General features: G+C 31.8%; 4 protein-coding genes across 4 annotated transcripts; 1 reads left to right on the forward strand and 3 right to left on the reverse strand.

The window, feature by feature from the left end:
* Positions 1-5,979: 5,979 nt before the first annotated feature.
* LOC139094833 (U5 small nuclear ribonucleoprotein 40 kDa protein) lies at positions 5,980-7,306 on the reverse strand. Its single transcript, XM_070646025.1, has 3 exons — positions 7,005-7,306; positions 6,661-6,945; positions 5,980-6,592 (listed from the first exon to the last, which is right to left on the reverse strand). Exons 1-3 carry the CDS (start codon positions 7,231-7,233, stop codon positions 6,039-6,041), a joined length of 1,068 nt encoding a protein of 355 aa, XP_070502126.1. The 5' UTR covers positions 7,234-7,306; the 3' UTR covers positions 5,980-6,038.
* Positions 7,307-7,518: 212 nt separating this feature from the next.
* Positions 7,519-11,641, forward strand: Cbp80 (Nuclear cap-binding protein subunit 1). Its single transcript, XM_070644911.1, has 4 exons — positions 7,519-7,661; positions 7,744-9,800; positions 9,976-10,164; positions 11,400-11,641. The coding sequence occupies exons 1-4, from the start codon at positions 7,622-7,624 to the stop codon at positions 11,508-11,510; spliced, it is 2,397 nt and encodes a 798-aa protein (XP_070501012.1). The 5' UTR covers positions 7,519-7,621; the 3' UTR covers positions 11,511-11,641.
* A 364-nt stretch (positions 11,642-12,005) lies between these two features.
* On the reverse strand, positions 12,006-14,445 carry LOC139093925 (uncharacterized). Its single transcript, XM_070644785.1, has 2 exons — positions 14,256-14,445; positions 12,006-14,193 (listed from the first exon to the last, which is right to left on the reverse strand). Exon 2 carries the CDS (start codon positions 14,184-14,186, stop codon positions 12,006-12,008), a length of 2,181 nt encoding a protein of 726 aa, XP_070500886.1. The 5' UTR covers positions 14,187-14,193; positions 14,256-14,445.
* Positions 14,446-16,371: 1,926 nt separating this feature from the next.
* On the reverse strand, positions 16,372-19,068 carry Vang (Strabismus domain-containing protein Vang). Its single transcript, XM_070645090.1, has 2 exons — positions 18,321-19,068; positions 16,372-18,253 (listed from the first exon to the last, which is right to left on the reverse strand). Exons 1-2 carry the CDS (start codon positions 18,811-18,813, stop codon positions 17,106-17,108), a joined length of 1,641 nt encoding a protein of 546 aa, XP_070501191.1. The 5' UTR covers positions 18,814-19,068; the 3' UTR covers positions 16,372-17,105.
* Positions 19,069-19,301: the final 233 nt, after the last annotated feature.

Consider the following 19,301-nt stretch of genomic DNA (forward strand, 5'->3'; position numbering starts at 1 on the left):
CTTTCCTCTCTTCTTCTTTAAATAAAAATTACTTGATATAATAATTTTTTTTTTATTTCATTTATATTGTTAAGCTGGTGGGGAAGCGAACAAACAACACAAAAATTTTAATACCGAGAAAATTTTAATAAGTCACCGGAAGCGGATTACTAAAGCGCATTTTATTGCAAAAAACAAAAATGATTTTTCCATGTGAATAATTCACTTTACACGTGATAAATATTTAAATGGAATCAAGTGGGATGAAAATCATGGATGAACATTTTCATATTAACCAAAGAATTTGTCAATATTATCCTTATACGCAGGGGCGTATGAATAAATCCTTCTTTTATATTCTACAGTCTCTATTTTATACATTTTTTGAGGAAATTTCTCGATGCTATTGGTCTCAATTTAGATATTCAACTGTAGCATGTTCTATTGATTTTTAGACAGGAAACGGAACCATATGAAAAATATTGCTAAGTGAGTGCCTTCATGAGCAGAATAAGCTGAGAGCATTCTCGTCAGCATACTCAGCTAGTTTACTTAATTAGAGTAAGCTTTTAGAGCAGTGGTGGGCAACATGTGTGCCGCGGCACTTTAGTGTACGGCAAAAATGTTTAAAAATGCCATGAACCGAATGCCGTGTGCGATTTCAATCAATTCTCATGATTAAGGTGTACCGCAAAAAATAAAAGGTTGTCCACCACTGTTTTAGAGCATGCTCATTGACTTTTGGGTCGGTCGGTCGTTCAAAGCAACTAGTCCAGTAGTTGCTATTCTTAATTTCTTACAAATTTTTCTTTAACATTCCACAAACTTCCAATATAAATCCCTCCATCTCTATCACCTTGACACTTTTAAATTATCTGAAAATATGATTTTCTTCTGATAACTTCCATGTCATTAGCCAGGAAGAGAATCAAAAATGATTCCATATTCTAAAATCAGTATTGTCTAAACTTATTTGAGCAACGGCACACTTTGGATGGAGAAAATTATTTCCCAACACAACAATTACGAACAAAAATATTCTACAGCACACCAATATAGAAAATATGCTCAAAGTTATGTTGAATGAGAATAAAAATCTTAGCGTTAGTCTAAAATACTACAAATATTCAGAGCTTCAGATTTTAAGTTTTTGGAGGTTTAAGCAAGCTTTTTTAAGGAAAATTTTAAATTTTCTGAAGATATTTCTAAAGTCTTTAGACAATCCCTACTCGCGGCAATGGGCCCTCGTGCGCCCCAGTCAAGAAAGTAAGTAAGTAAAGTTATTTTTTTCACTCAACTTTTCAATTTTGTTTGCGGCTTCCTTGTTCTACATTACACTTATGTGCCGCGAAACCAGAATGTACCAGAGCTCGAAATAGACTATGATTTTGTATGGAAAATTCGACTTCAAGCTCTGAACAAACCAATTCCAAATAATCAATACAAATTTAAGGGTTCATTCACTAATAAATCAGCGGTGGACAACCCTCTATGTCCCATGACACACTTCGTACCTTAAAAACACTTTCGCGGCGCACCTGAGCATCTATCACGGCAGGTTGTTCACAACGGATATGCGCTATCAAACGCTTTTTTTGACTTCCCCTCCCCCTGTATACAAACATTTTATGCAAATGATTTCTTCCTTTATTTACATAGGTAAACTGTTACCAAATAGCAAACTCCTCTTCATTGTACTCCTTCCATTTATCGCTTTATGTAATACCTGAACATTTAAAAAAAATTATTCATTTTTAAAATTAATAATTAAAAACCTTCATTTCCCTATATATTTATAACATGCACAAGTCTATGCCTGCCCTCATGATACCAAACACCCAAAACACGCAAATTACAAAAAAATAAAAAGCCAATAAATTATCATCGCTCTAATTTTCCAAGTTAAAGTAGAAGCCTGGCAAATTTCGTTGGCAATATTTAATCAATGAAATTTATCTTTGTGCGGCAATTAATTTCCGCATCAATACGTACACATTATCAAAAAATCTTTAAATTTCAATTTTCCATATCATCGTCATCATAATCATCATCATCATCATGAACAACAGCGTTATGGGAAATAAAAAACAAGAGAATTTTCAATGAGTTGACAAATATAATGCCTAATTGATTATGCCATTTCGAAGAGTAGAGGGATGAGTGGAAGATAAGCGTCAAAAATGATATGTAAAATGAACTAGGCGAGAGAGTTGAGGATTGATAATCATTAAATGCTTCTGTTTTGTGTTTCCGAAAAAGCCCACAGATTTTTTTTTGTCTTGATTCTCCGATATTTCATTTCATCTACACTTTATACTCCATCGAGTGTCTCGGCAATATTATTGACATCTGCTTTTTTTTTGTTGTTGTTGTTGCTGTACGACTCAAGTAAAAGATTTTTTTATTTTATTTTATTCTTTACTTCTCCTCTCGCTTATGTTGTTTCTTTTCTTTCAAAATTTTATATACATTTCCATGCTTATACTCAAAAAACCTCTCCGTATTCATTTCATTCCCTATGCATTGTGTGTTTATTTGATGTGGAGATATTGGTCGTTCGACAAAAAAGTCTCAAACCAAACAGCATAAAATATGTATGAAATGCCATAAGATGATTTTTAATCGCTTCTCTCACTCTAATTCGGTTAAACAATTATCGTGTGTTGATTCATGTCATGTAGCACTACCGAGAATGTATGTTTATCTGTATTCATATGTATGTATATTAGGCGCAAGAGGTCTATATCAATTTTTTTTTTTTTGAAGTTAACTATGTAATGAATGGATTATTCAGCTATTCAACGACCCACATAAATTTATTTATGTATGTAGTTTTCTTTTACAATTTTCTCAATTCCTTCTTCCTTTTTAGTCATGAACATAAGGTATACTTGCCATTGGGATAAAGGATCGAAAATAAGCAGCAACAGCACCAAGAGTTTATTCTTTCTACGAAAAAATAAAAGTGGTTTAAAATTAAATCGATTTTCAGCTCTTCCTCTCTCTCTTTCCATTTCTCTCTACGATTTGCAATATGTTCGACTCACTCACTCTCTCCCTCACAATTTTTGTGTCTCATATCTTTCCATCTTTCTCCATTCCCTCCTGCTTCATACATATTGATTTTATATTCCATGAAAAAAAAAAAGATAGAATCGATGTATTTAGCAAAAGAAACTTTTTTATGTGTGCTTATTTTTCGTCAATGCTCCCATCATTGAGATATTAATCTGCTTATTTTATAAATGAATGAATCCCACACACAAGAATTCTAACTTGTTCGCACAAGATTCCCTAACTCTCATTCTCTTCCTCTCACGTACTTTTTGCCCCGTACTCTCACTTCATCGTGCTGACTGACTGTATGTATATACACACGTTTTTTTTTATTTTGTTGTTCTTGTTGTTTGTGTCCTTCTGATATTGTGAATTTCTTTGTTAATATTTCCTTTAGTATTTGCCCACATTTCAGGTAAAATAAAATACCTCAACATGCTGAATGGATATATTTCATTTTTATAATTCTATTATTTGTTAACTACACATGAATTATGTTTTATGTGATAAGTTACTTAATCATGTAACATTTTTCAAGTGCATATTCATATTCATGACGACTGATTAGATTATTTAAATTTGTTATTTATTTATTTTCTGTTCTGTCAATGACGATGCGGCGTTCATTATTGAATAATACTTTTAAACAAGTTATTTTGTTCAGTAATAAGTCATTTGTGCTGATTAGAGGTAATCCTCGAATTAAGATTTTGTTTAAGGTTACAACATTGCAAAATTATTATTATTGTTATTATTACTTTATTGACTTTGTCTCAAATATTTGGGATCTTTTCACAGCTGTCCAAGAGATTTATTTAAAGTCGTTTCCTTTCAAAAATGTAAATTATGCAAAAATTGAAATTAAAAAATTCTTTTCTGTCCCCTTTTAGTCCTTTGTCGGTTGACTTTTTAATTAAAGTGGAAGTACTCACCACTATGTTGCTCAGGAAGCACCTTTTTGTTGGTCTTTCTTGAGAAATTCTCATAGAAAAATTGAATTGAATTTCCGGAACATTCTCAAACTGTTGGGAAGTAAACAACAATGATTGAAAACTTTACAAATGGTTAATATGAATTTGTATGGTTTTGTCATTTTCATGTTGTTGCAATTAATCTCTGAAGTTTTGTGTCAAAAGACTTATTTGATGTCATAAAAATGAAGATTTTGAGATTAATAGGCAGAAATAAGCTTTAAAATATTATTAAATTAAATTTGTATAATTTTCAGAACCCTACAAATGTTTTTCATTTATGAGTAATGTGTATGGTTTTAAGAGACAATTCAAAATTAATTTAATCGTTAAAAATTTCATTGTATTACAACAATTCAGCAACAAAGTCGATGAATTACACCACAGATGACTCAATTCTATACAACAGAAATCAAATATCATCCAATAAAATAAAGAAGCAATTCACAAAACGATTTCAATTCGATAAAATTAGTCTCGCCAAAACGAAATATTTCCTTAATTAAAATATCTTCATTTAAGATTCCCAAATCTGTCTAAAAATTGTCAAACAGAAACTTTATCCGATTTAAATATCCAATGCAAAACATACAGTGGAATAATGTTATAGAGAACAAACTTAAATCTCGTAAAATTATTCCGTATTTTATAAAATAAAAAAAAAATCTTTGCCTGCCTGCTGATGTCATTAAACAGAAAACATCGAGAAAATGAAGAAAATAAAATAAAAATTATGTAAAGACGAATAAATTGAAATGAGAACAAAGAGGAATAGCGTATAACACATTTTGTGTAATATTGTTCATAAGAAGAAAATATTCTGGTGGGCACGAAAATCATCTCCCTCGAATGTACTGACATAATATTTACTTCACTCTCACAGGCATTGCGATAAGTCCATGAAAGTATAATCAGCTGACAAAGACAAGTCACAACAGGGGGTGAAATTTTTCAATGAAATTTCTTCTTTAAGTAAAATCTGTCATCATGTGTTATGTAGCATGTATCTAAATAGGAGAACAGGCAAAAGCAATGGCAATAGCAACGATTATGATGAAAGAGGAGAGCAATAAAATGACTGATAACAAATTTTTTGCTTTGGATGATGTTGAAAATATCTCATTTTAAGTTATTTTATTTATTATCTTTTTTAAATGACAAATTTCTTCCTTATTATGTTATGTGTGCCTTTTGTGTGAGCATAAACCGTTCCTCTCTTCTTCTCATCACGTCTTCTTCTTCTTCTTCTTATTTCTCTACATTTTCAACCTTCTGTCGGTCGTTCATTCTCTCAAATAGACTTTAAGTGAAATTTTTTTTATGAGGCCTACAAGTATTTATTAGCACATTTCCAATAATGTTGTTGTTGTCATTTTGTCTATCCACTTCTATGTTTCATGTTTTCTGTGTTGGAATTAGAATCTTTATGATTCTAGAAGAAACCGTTATTTTTCAAATTTCATCAAATTCCTGTTTTCTGAACTTAATATTCAAATTTTAATAAGACAGTTAAATTTTTGAACTTTTTATACAAATCTTATATGACAGTTAAATTTTTTGAACTTTAAATCCAAATTTTCTTTGAGAGTCAAAAATTTTTGAACTTGAATTTTAAATATTTTCAGAGCATTAAATTTTTTGAACTTCAAATTCAAATATTTACTTACCGTTAATATTTTTGAACTTTAAATTTTCAAACATTAAATCAGTAAACTTTGCTTTATTTTCCAGAGACATTACATTTTCACCGGTAACAAATGGCAACCTTCATACGAATTTGATGTTGTATATATTGGAAAAGGAAGAAAGTATGACTACGTAGATAACATAAATTTGACGTCATCAATGACGATTATGTATGTTCAAAGAAGAAAAAGTGCGTACATTTAGGTATTTTATTTTATCTCTTCATATTCTTACTTCCTCTTAATTTATTTATGATTGACGTTCAATATTATTTTAAGAATAAATCTTGATCTGTTATTTATTTTTTATTTTTAGGTAAGTTAAATCGGAACAGAGATTGGAAATTTAATTTTCAAGCAGTTCACCCATGTATAATGTCTTATCAGATGATGCGCTCAAAATTATCTGCTCTTTCGGATGAAAATCTATGTCGTTAACGCTTCCATTGTGACCTGGCAGTTTATATAAGATTTTCTTTGAATTTACGTCCCAAATGTACACAAATCTGTCCGCTGATCCTGCTGATATCATCGTACCGTCCTTACTCCATACACACCGTAATAAGTTCTTTTCAAAATTGTGCGTATGTCCTTGAAAAACTGTTTTGCAACGGTCTGTTGAGCAGTAAGGCTTTATGTCCCAAATTCTGCATGTATTATCCATTGAGTTTGATAAAACATAGTTTCCACAAGGCGATAAGCTTAAACCAGTAATTGAGTCTGTATGACCTTTTAGCTTCATGACTATCTCATTCTTACGAATATCCCATATTTTAATATCATTATCAATTCCGCCTGATATTACTTGCTCAGCTGTATCATTTAAGCAGACAGCAGTTACTTGATACTCGTTATCGAATGTATGACATACATATTTCTTCCTCGCGTCCCAAATTTTAACTGTTATTTAATCAGAAGGAATATATATAATTAATAATTGGCCTAATTAATGGAATTTATAGACTTACTGGTGTTATCGTCACTTCCAGACACTAAAGTTTCAACTCCACGTCTAGCATTCCCGATAGAGTTGATAAAATTTTGATGTCCTTTCATCTTTCGTATACGCTGAGCAGTCTCTACATTCCAAACGCTTACGAACTTGTCTGTACTACAGCTATAGATTGAGTCTCCAGATGGGCTAAAATGAATCTCCATAATTCCTCCTTTATGTCCACTCATAACTGCTACATTCTGACATTCTTCTCCATACACAGTCCAAACGTAGATTTTTCTATCAAAACCGGCCGAAGCTGCAAAAATTTAAATTTTATTAATTAAACAATTTTTGTTAACTGGATCTTGTTCTTACCTAAATATTCGCCATCTGGATGGAATTCACAACTGAAGATATCACTCTCATGGCCTTCTAACTTCATTATAGGTGCCGATAAGTTGGTGGTTCGAGCAATTCCCTTTTCCATAAGCTGTTTATCCTTTAACGTTGGCACAAGCTCGTCATTTCTGGATTTTTTGGCTGTCTGTAGAACTGCCACCTGATTTAAATTATCTCCTGGTCGTTTTTGTGGATTCACCGGCATGATTAGTCTTGTTAATTAGTGTTTTTTAAGCGAAATCGTTTTTAAACCTCTTTGTAAACAAACTCACAGGGGGACTGACTGTTAAAATAAATGTTTGAATTTATTATGACAAAAGTGCGGGAAATTAATTTTAAATTTTAAACATAATTTTATGCTTAAGAAACATTTAATTTACAGTCTCTATAATTCAAAAATCATTAAATATCAATGTAAATCACGTAAAAGTCATTCAAATCGCTTAAAACTACAATTAATGAGTTAACATAACGGTCATGTAAATTTTGAAAAAACAACTAAATTCGGTTGATGAACCCTAACAGAATCATTGTAGAAATAAAATTATCAATTTTTATTAATTAACGAGTTAAATACGAGTGCTAAGGACAAAATGAACCGAAGACGTGCTTATCAAGATGACGACGAATATGGTAAGAATGAAATTTAGTTACTAAAAGTCGAATTAAAGTGTTTTTAAATGAAAAATGTGTAATGTGAAAATTTATTTTTTAGAAAGAAGACCAAAAAGACGCCGAGTTTCAGATAATCAGGAAATCGAGGATCGTCTGGAAAGTTTGATTCTGAGAGTTGGTGAAAAGACAACATCCAGTTTAGAATCCAATTTGGAAGGATTGGTTGCCGTTTTAGAAGCTGATTTGGGAACATTTAGGAATAAAATCCTTCGAATTTTATCCGATTGTGCTGTAAAACTTCCTGAAAAATGTACAATCTATTCAACATTAGTTGGCTTGCTTAATGCTAAGAACTACAACTTTGGAGGTGAATTCGTTGATCATATGGTGAAAAATTTTAAGGATAGCCTCAAAAACTGTAAATGGGATGCAGCCAGATACTCTCTTCGATTCCTCTCGGATCTTGTTAATTGCAATGTAATTTCTGCAACATCATTATTGCAATTATTAGAATCGATGGTCGATGCAAGTACTGATGATACAGTTCCACAAGTTCGTCGTGATTGGTATGTATTCTCAGTTTTGTCGACTTTGCCTTGGGTTGGACGAGATCTTTATGAAAAGAAGGAATCGGCACTTGAGAATTTGCTCGTACGTATCGAGATTTTCTTGAATAAGAGAACGAAGAAGCATCATAATGCATTAAGAGTTTGGTCTGTGGATACACCACATCCACAAGAAGAATATTTGGATTGTTTATGGGCACAAATTAGAAAACTTCGTAATGAATCTTGGGCTGAAAAGTACATTCCAAGACCATATTTGGCATTTGATTCAATTTTGTGTGAAGCATTACAGCACTCATTGCCACAAATTATTCCACCACCACATCATGAAAGCTATGTATATCCAATGCCGTGGGTTGTTTATCGTATGTTTGATTATACTGACTGTCCAGACGGTCCAATTTTGCCCGGAGCTCATTCAATTGAACGATTCTTAATTGAGGAACATTTGCATTCAATCATTGAAACTCATCATCTCGAAAGGAAGGACTGTGCAAGTCATTTATTGAGTTTTCCTTATAAGAGTAAAATCCCATTGGAATATTGCATTGTCGAGGTCATTTTCAGTGAATTATTTCACATGCCGTCACCAAGATATCTTGAAATATGTTATGGCTCAATTTTGATTGAATTGTGCAAGTTACAGCCATCAACAATGCCTCAAGTTTTGGCACAAGCAACTGAAATTTTATTCATGAGAATTGATTCAATGAATACTTCATGCTTTGATCGATTTGTCAATTGGTTCTCATATCATTTGAGTAACTTCCAATTCAGATGGTCATGGGATGATTGGGATAGCTGCTTATTTTTGGAACCAGAACATCCAAGACCAAAATTCATTCAAGAAGTTTTACTAAAATGTCTACGATTGTCTTATTATCAACGTGTTAAGGACATGATGCCTGAAGCATACGAAAAGTTGCTTCCACCAATTACACAGCCTGATTATAAATACACGTCAGACAATGCTGCAGAATTATTAGGTACAGCTGCAGCTCACAAATTGGTCGTTGCTATTCGTCAAAAATGTACACCAGAAGAAATTTTGAATGAACTGAAGGATTTGCCAAATCCACGCGACACAGAAAATGACATGATTGAGACAACATTCAATCCATTAAAAATTGATGTATTTACACAAACCTTATTAAATTTGGGATCAAAAAGTTTCTCACATACATTTGCTGCTATTTCTAAATTTCATTTCGTCTTTAAACAACTTGCTGACTCAGAAGAAGCACAAATTTGCTTGTTAAACAATGTTTTTGAATTGTGGCATGATCATCAACAAATGATGGTTGTTATTGTTGATAAGCTGTTGAAGACACAAATTGTTGAGTGCTCTTCCGTTGCAACATGGGTATTTTCAAAGGAAATGTCTACAGAATTTACCAAAATGTATTTGTGGGAAATTCTTCATTTAACTATCAAGAAAATGAACAAGCATGTCATGAAATTGAGTGCTGAATTGAATGAAGCAAAAGATAAATTATCTAGAGATGTTGAATCTTCATCGAGCGATGACAGTGACAATGAAACATCCACTAAGAAGAAGAAGGATGAAAATGTTGAGAGACCTACTGAAGAGGTGAGTTTTTAACGTATATTTTAGATTTGAATTTTTCATATTTTTACCGGTTAAAATTTAAATTTTACAATACCGTTAAAATTTTGAATTTCACAAAACCGCTAAAATTATGAATTCTACAAAACCGTTAAAATTTTGAATTTTACTAAGCCGTTATCATTTTAAATGTTTACAGGCCGTTGAAAAGATGGAAGAGAAATTGGAAGCAGCTTACGGCGACCAAAAGAGGATCTTCCTCATCATTTTCCAACGTTTCATTATGATTTTGTCAGAACATTTAGTCAAATGTGACACTGATGGCAGAGATTTCAACACCGATTGGTATCGTTGGACTATTGGACGTCTTCAACAAGTTTTTCTTCTCGTAAGTATATCTTTTATTTATTATTTCGCTACTGCTGAGTATGCACTTCATGAATCATAATTAGGTTAATAAACTGAAGAGACTCGTTTATTGCAAAAAAGGCACTTAAAATATTACGAGTGGAACTGCTATTTGCATTCTTGATTCAAATCTGCATTCTAGTCTTAATTAGTGATTCTTATTACTCATGAGTGCTATTTTATGTCACTTGAATCTTTATTCCTAAGTATTTTTAATTATGAGAATTTTGCCTGCAGTGATCCGGCAGTGATCATGACCTTAATGAAGTGCAAAAAGTACAAATACAGGCACAATTATTGCATGATAATTTTTAACATTGATAAAGCTGTTAAATTAATATTTGATTAATTGATAAGTGCAGTCATGGATATAGACAAGGTGAAAAGACTGTCTGCATATACTTATCAGTGCATCCGTGTTGAACATGATTGCAATTTTTGAGTCACAGAAACACATCATTAATATGTATGAAATTGATGGTGCAAAAGATGCATGTTAGTCGTTAGTTATACACTACTTTTGTGATTCATGAAGTCATATAAAAGTAAAATTATTCACTTAGTCGTATGTTTTATACGGTTTTGTAATTTTTGAAACAATAACCATGACTAAAAGTGCATGAAATTGTAAAATTATTGCATTAATCATATGCAGTGTGAGATTTTTTTATAGATTTATTTGGCAATAAGATGATAGAATATGATTAAAAGCTTTGTGTCCAAAGTCGTATGTTGAATGCGATTTTTTAAACTGTTGCTCAATCTTTATGAGTCATGTTGGTTCTAAACAGGTTTTTGTCAAGAATCGTACGGAGTATACGATTTTTGAAATTTTTTGATCAACCTTCGAAGGTAAAAGTATGAGTAAAAAATTGCCAAATGTCGTGTTCTACACAGGGATTTTAATTTTCTTTATCAAATCATTAGCATCAATGCTATTGACAATTGACAAAATTTATGTCAATAATCGTAGTTTGCATACGACTTTCAATTTTCCATACAATTTAACATAAAATCCAAAATGTAAAATTTTCAAGTCACTAGCATCAAATTGCTCTTGTAAACAAAACGGTTCATTTAAACATCATTAACAGCATAAACCTCAGCAAATGAATTTCCGTTTAGATCATAATCAAGCATCAGAAATTAAAATTAGATTACAGATGATTAATTGTTTACTTAATTCCACTATTTTCTTATTTTTCTATTTCACAGCACCACGAGCAAGTCCAAAAATATTCAACAACATTGGAAAGTCTGTTGTTCACACAAGTTGATTCTCATATTTTAGACGTATTCTCGCAGTTTGTAGCACTTACTAAGTAAACTTCTAGGCACTATTATAATCAAATCAAATAACAATAAAAACTATATTAAATAATGGAAATGAACTGTAAAAAATTTAAGAAGCTGTAATTGAAAATTAATAAAAAAAAGTCTTTTGGGTCAATCGCAAATGATGTCTTGGAGTTGATCATCAATACCGTCAAAAGCAGTTCAAGTGCTGCTGTATAGAAGTCAAAACGGCAATTGGGTCTAATTTAGAGTGCTAGCACGGTCTTCGTCAGTTTCAATGACATTTGAAGAAGACTTCCTTGGTTACTTACTTCGCTGGCCGTACAGATCAATTGTGATCCAGGACCTACCTATTCAAAATGCAATGCTATCTCGATCAAAGAAGGCTAGCTGCTTCAACAAATGAATGTACAAAATCTAGATCTGCAGACAATGCTGGAACGGATCAGCAACCTTCAAATTGCAGCAAATGGAATCAAACAAAATCAAAATTTAGTTAAATTAAAATATATAAAATCTTTATTATTAATTCTTATTTATCGATTTCTTGACATTATCAGTGGATTTAGCATGCTTGAGTATAGTCGATGCAATTTCATCAATATTTAACCGGTCATCATTCACATCAACATCTTCAGCAATTGCGGATGCTCTATAAATTTTAATATTAGTAGAATTGCTATGTATTGTCTCAACACTTGCCGGAAGTAGCTCATATGAAGCCGTTGTGTCTACCTTGTCACCATCAACTTGTAAGCTCACCGATGTACTATAACTTTGCGATGTAATTGGCTCTTTTGTCTCATAATATGATGTAACTGAATATGTTGGAAAAATTGTCGTTGTTTGAGCATTAATAGGTGATTGCGTAGTTATCGGTAACAATGTTGTTGTCAGAGACGATTTTCTCTTAAATTGCTTACTCAAATTTTGATTCAAGTTGGTAGAAAGTGCTGTCGATTTTTCCGTTACGGTTGACGTACTGGAATTTCTCTTGTTACTATAGAAGCGATTTCTACCACGAAAGATTTGCGAATGCGTTGATGTGGATGCTTTAATGGTTGGATGAATTGATGATTGACTTGATGTTTCTATTGATGCTGAGAATGAGCTTTTTGTAGGTGCTTGTGTTGTTATGACATTCGTTAATGTTTTGTTTCGATGCCTTTTCGGCAGCCATTTAAGAATCGGCTTTTCTGTAGTTTTCTTCGTTAAGCTTGGACGAGTCGCGACTATATCATAGTTAGCATAATCTAATTGCTGGTTATTTCTTGGTAAATCTGTGGTACTTGATGATGTTGTGGCTTCAGTGGTTGTTGATGTTGATCTGACCCGTTCTTTGCTATTTGTGGCATGTCTAGTCTGATACTTTGTGGTCTTTGACTGAATCTTCTCATCGGAACTGAAGACAATCTTCTTATTGTCATATTTGTTCTTTGATGAAAATGGAGAAACAATTGGCTGGAAGTCATTATTGTCGTAAGAGTTAATTTGAATACTGCTTGCAGTGACATAATTGCTCAATTTTGGTGTATACATTGTTGGGAAAATTGGCTTTTCAGTCGTTGTAGTTGTGGAATGATAAACAGGATCTGGAAGTGAATAGCTTTGTTGTGGAACGATTCTTTCACTTTCCTTAAATGGATTAGATTTATTTTGAAGATATTGGAAGTTAGGAATGACTTGATGAGAATTATGGAAGTTGGGATATCTAAAAGTAGTCACATCAGGTTGTTGAGCATAAAGCATTTGATTAGCTGGTGTAGATACTTGAAGATGTAATGGAATGGTATATGGGGCTACATGGAATAGGGAAATTGGCATTTGTGGAAGCAGAATAGCTGGTTGTGACATAAATAAGCCAGTAGATCGTGCAGGAAGTGGCTTAAGTGGCGAATTATTGACATTTGAATGAGATTGTTGAGAATTGAAATTGGCAAACGATTGTGCTGTCTGTTTATTACCCAGATCAACAGCACCGCGATGATCGACAACATTATTAACTATATGAGCTTCCTGTCTTTCCTCCTCTTCTTTGATTGGCAGTTTAACGCGATAAGGTGAAGCTTTTAATGATGAAAAGTTTTCACGGGAATCAGGAAATCTTATTGGATATCGATTGACATTTTGGACATAATAATTATTTAGTGATGGTGGTTTTGGAACTACATATGCTTGTTTTTTCATAAATTCTCCCATATTCAAATGATGCATTTTTGGTGGATGAGAATAGCTATAAGGATGATGATTCAAGTGATTTGGTGTCACATAACCAGGCATGCTTCGATTAATATCAGCACGTCTTGCAATTTTCGGAACAATTTGTTGGAAGTACTTTGGATAGTCAGTGTCTCTAAGAATAAATGTCTTTTTTAAAATATTTCGTAATCTTTCCTCCAAGTTATTGCTCTTAATCAGAGCATTTCTGCCACTAAAGATGGGCACAATAGTGAATTTCAAGTCATAACGATATTGTCGTTCCGCATCGCGATGTCTTATTCTTTCAACCATCCATAAAGCTGTTACATTCTCCAAATATTTGTCAGCATTATTTTGACACTGATATTCGCACACATCGTGTATTTCCTCAAATAAGTATGTCTCATTAGCAAATTTCTTCAATTTTCCTTTAGCCAGGATGACAATGTCACCAAAAGCCGATGGATCATAACTTGTAAATCCAACATATGGTGCTTGTTGTAGCATATCCTTACTGTGAATAATTTTTATATTAGATAACTAAACAAGTTTATAATTAAGCATGATATTGCGTACTTGACACTTGGACTGCTTAAGGCTATTTTAGCACTTTCTTTTAACGGCTCTTCCCAAGGCACCTTAGTTGACAAATCGATTAATCGATTAAACTTTACATATTTTCCACTAAATTCATTTGGGGATAATATCACATCTTGAAAGCCATGACTTAGACAAATTATTGGAAATTGTATCTGAAATTATACAATTATTTAATTCATTTATTTTCTCCACTATCACTGGAATGAATCACGTCTTATATACTTTTCATCAATTAAAGCCATTATGCTTTACTAATATACCAACTTACAATTATTAACGAACGAATCAAATCATGAAAAGCCATAATTATGCTCACTTTTTTGATTTTTCAATCTTTTCTATTTTTTTTTTTTTTTTGTATTTAATTAAATTAAACTTTCGGAAAATTTCTCACGTCACGAATCAGAAAAATTGTAGTTTTCAAGTGCACATCACATGAGCATTTAGCTAATGATACTGATATATTACACCTATGGGGTATCTCTTACTTTAAAATTATGATGTTTATGCGTAGAAATTTAACGTTAAACTAAACTAATTGAGATTCAACAGAAATATTTTTTGAAGTAAATTAGAAAAAAAATTGCACAGCTTAGCTCAATCGCACTGGTGGGAAGATTTTTTTTACTTCGGCAGTAGCTATTAATGTATGTATACATGTTTGGATGGGCTATGTTGTGTGTATTTTATGCTTGTTTTCGGCATTTTGCTAATTCTTCTGATTCTTGTTGCTGTTCTGGATATTTCTTGTTAATTTGATGCTTGCTGGCTATGATGAGTGTTAAGTTCTGTTCTTAGTTACCTTTTTATGCTTAATTGTACTTCAATTACTTAAAATTCACAAAATTTGGTAGAATTTTTAGCTTGCTTTGTTGTTGTTGCAACTAAAACGTTAAAAACCTTACAACAGCTAAATTAACATTGACATTTGTAAAGATCTTAAGAAATTTCAAATTATTAACCGTTAAAACAATACAACAGCAGAAATATTCAAAAATAAAATTTAACGGTTAAAAAGTGAAATTGAAGGAATTTCATGTTTAGAGATATTAAGCCCTACCACGCGCGAATCTACCAATGAAACAAATTTGTTACAAAAAGAATCATAACAGCAAAAAGCACAATCATAGAAATATTGAAGCTTTCTTTTCAATATTACGAGGAAATATAAATACCTTTTATGCATACATAAGTTCATGTATCAATTATAATGATGATTAATGATTTCTTTATTGTGGTGAAAAGCATGTAATTATAATATATCTTTGATCATCTATATTTAACGTATTACAACACAGCTTTAGATGCATTTTATTACATACTTCTGCTATTATCAATAGTGAGTATATGATAAAAAAGTGAAAGTCAATGTTGCAGCTTTATCAGCCGGAGCAACTTATCGAGAAGAATCATACGTAGAAAAAATAAAAATAAATATTTTTATGCATGGCTAATTATGTTGTGCTATGCACTTAAATCTTTGTTACTTCTTTATTTTGAAGAGAAAAGCCAATTATGAGAATTTCCGTGCATGAGGCGTTTTTATGGTAAATAGAAGCGACCCTCATTTTCAAAACTGTTTGTTATTAATTGTTGAGATTTCAATTGTGAATAATTTATAATTCTTTTCATCTTTATTGCGTAATTTTTCTATGTTTTTGTTGAATAAATTATGTGGAAGGAAGTAGGTAAGTCAGTCGAATCAAATGCTGTATGTGTGCTATAAAAACAGGTATTTTTTTTTCTTACTAATTTTATAAAAGTTCTTTATTTGTTCATAAAAATCTCAAAAAGCTGCATTAAGTACAAAATTGTATAGATAATTGCTACCTAATTTTCAATTCCAGCACATACATCCAAATTGACATCCAATTTGCTGTGCGTGATTAAAGAAAGTTTATATAGTGCCAATAATAATAATTACTTAATTTTAAATTTTTTTTTTGTTGTAAAGTTAATATCAATAATCATAAAGTGAATTCATATGGATTTTTTGAAGATCTTTGATTAAAATTTGAGCAAAAATACTTTAATAAGTGTGTTAGTTGTTGAGATTCTTTTAAAATTTTTCTTAATTATGGAGTGTTAAATAAAAATTATAAATGCTTGAAATATTAAAATTTAACGGATTTTTCTATTTTGAATTTTAAAACATTTGTATGGTTTTAAATAATATCGAAAATTGAATAGCTCTAAGTTCTAAAATTCCCTATCAAAGGCGTACAAATGTTTGTGATCAATTCTAAAACCGTACAAATTCAAGTCTGAATTTCAAATTCTCAAAAACCGTTAATTTTTCAAAAGAATACTTTTGATGCAGAACATTAAAAAATGTCATAAGTACAACTAAATACATTCCATATGAAACCAAATAAAGCATATTCCTCATAAATAAAGTAAAATTGGTGTAAAATAGAGATTCAGTTCGGAAAGACAGTCTTAATCATCTATATTCAATAGTACTTGCATCATTTTTATCTATAAACTTTTACATTCCATACTGTTACTCGAGAAAGATATGCGTTTTTCATAGAAAATAGTGCGATAATAATTATTCAGCATTAACAAAAATTTTTAATGCTTCTTCGTACATTAAATTAAATTAAGATTTCTAAAAAAAAGATATTAAACTTTTCATTTCTATCAAAAGAAAATTAAAGAAGAGATTAAGATTGAGAAAGACAGAAACTACTTTGAGTATGTCAAATATGTTTTGATAATCACTTAATTTTAGATATGAATATCATCGAAAAAAATCAATTATTTATAAATATACTCTAATTATACAATAATTCTCTTTTCATTTTCACTCTCATATACGCCGTGTCAAACGCTCGTTTCTGAATTTAGACGCAACACAAACTTGTTACACTTTGGATCAACGACTTTTTCAGTGATATTAAAGTGTGGTATCTTATGCACCGAAACGGTAAGTGACACATCATTTTGAACTAACTGAAACACACATGAATCGAAAATGGGACGTGAGAGTAACTCGTCGCATATTAATGACCATGACTGATTGTGACGTTCTTTTTCATTCTGCAGTACAGGAACCTCAACTAAGTAACATTCAAGAAATGCACGCGGTGAGAGGTCATTCTTAAGACAATGAGATAAATGCTTTAGTATTGATTCGACTGAGAATCTCGGCTGTTGTCTAGTTACTCTGAGGTATTTCTGTAAAGCTCTTGCTAATGATGGGAAAATTGAAGCTGCTGCTTCGTGTGGATCTAATGTATTCGATGTCGATTGATCATGAACACGCTTTATGTGTGTGAAAGCTTCTTCAGCAGCTGTTATTAATCTAGCACGTCGCTTCTTCACACGACGCTCGTATTCATGTTCTTCATAAAATCTCTCATTATGTGATGAATCGCGTCTTCGTGCATGTGCTGCCAATACAGCTCGTTGGCTTTGCTGCTGTTGTGTTGGTTGAATTGAGCCATCGACGTCATAATACTTGAAACTTGTTGATAATGCTTTACGTTGCTGCTTCGATAATGGAATTCTTTCGAGATATGGATTATAAACTGGAAAGTCTGTATAATACTTTTGTAGAATCCATACAGATGCTCTTTGTATTGATAATTGTCCAATTGGATAACTCTTAGATTCACCGTCCGGTGATCTGACAATTTTCACATAATACAGTGGCTGTAAATGTCGAATTTCAAGTAATATGACCGCTACATAGTGTATAAAAAGAAGAGTGTCACTAAAATTGATCGCGTATGACACTAAAGTCTTGTAATTTGCCACTTCCGTTCCATCGACAATTGCTTTCCTAATACTTTCTGTTACTTGGAAGATGTAGAACAACCAATATGAAAATGTCACTATTAAAACTAATAGAAGTGCTATCGATCGAAATAGAAAAATTCGAGGCATAATTGCTACTGGTCTACGGAAGAAAAGCGCCCAAAGCGCAATTGCAAGCAATAATTGTCTTGTAGTTAATGTTACTAGTAATCCTATAATGACAAAAAAAATATTTTGATTAATTTAAGTTAAGATCCAGTGATAGATGTGAATTTTTACCTTTACATTCAGCATTACAGTCTAATAATTGAAATTTTGTCAATTGATTGAGTTCTTCATTTTGAAAAGTAGATGGGAAAAACCCCAATTTAGGTAATAGTGCCATACTGATTGGACTAAAAAACGATGCCATACACAATAGAAGTGCGATAATCTGTTCAAAATGTTTTTGGCAAGCGAGTGCACCACTTTCATTCGTAGGCCAATTAACATTTTCCATCGAAATGCTTTGTTCTGATGTATTTCCCGTAATATGTGTTTCCGTTCCCCAATTCTCATCTTGTGGTAGAATTTGCACCTCAATCACCTCCTGACCATGTCCTTCGCGTGAATCATCGTTAGCTAGATTAACTGTTGTTTGAAACGGTGCCATTTTTCCTTTATTACTCGATTGATTTCTATTCGAATGCCTTGAGCGATGGGAATTTATTCCTGAATTTCGACTTTTATGCGATCGATTACTCCTTTCCGATTTTACTGATTCTGTTTCCATAATTTTATTGACACTTTTAATACAATTTTAGAATATGGAATCATTTGTTTTCCCTTATTCGACGTTTATTTATGATTGGATAATGGACGATTAAAATAAAATCATTAAATATGAATAAAACTTTGATTTTTTGATGATAATTTGATTATTATAACTTAATTAAACACTTTGTGCACTGAATTAAACTACTTTTGTAAATGAAAACCTTAAAAATACAGGATTAAATTAAATTTTAAAATATTTATTCGCTTAACAATTTCGCTATTAAAGATGGGCAAGATTTTCAGATTTTTTTCGACGAGTTTAATGCTACGCGCAGCTCATGTCTACTGTATATGTTGCATTTCGACGAGTTTTTTTCAAAACAGAATCCGTTAACGGTGAAACAGGTGAATATGTTGCAGAAGTTGAGGATTTTTCAATAACCGATTTTCGATTTTTGAAATTTGTGCTTCAATTTATTGGAAATTAGAACTGTACAAATGTTT

The sequence above is a fragment of the Chironomus tepperi genome, unplaced genomic scaffold, assembly GCF_022539635.2.
Source record: "Chironomus tepperi strain 1889 unplaced genomic scaffold, CSIRO-AGI_Ctep_v1 contig_33, whole genome shotgun sequence".
NCBI lineage: Eukaryota > Metazoa > Arthropoda > Insecta > Diptera > Chironomidae > Chironomus > Chironomus tepperi.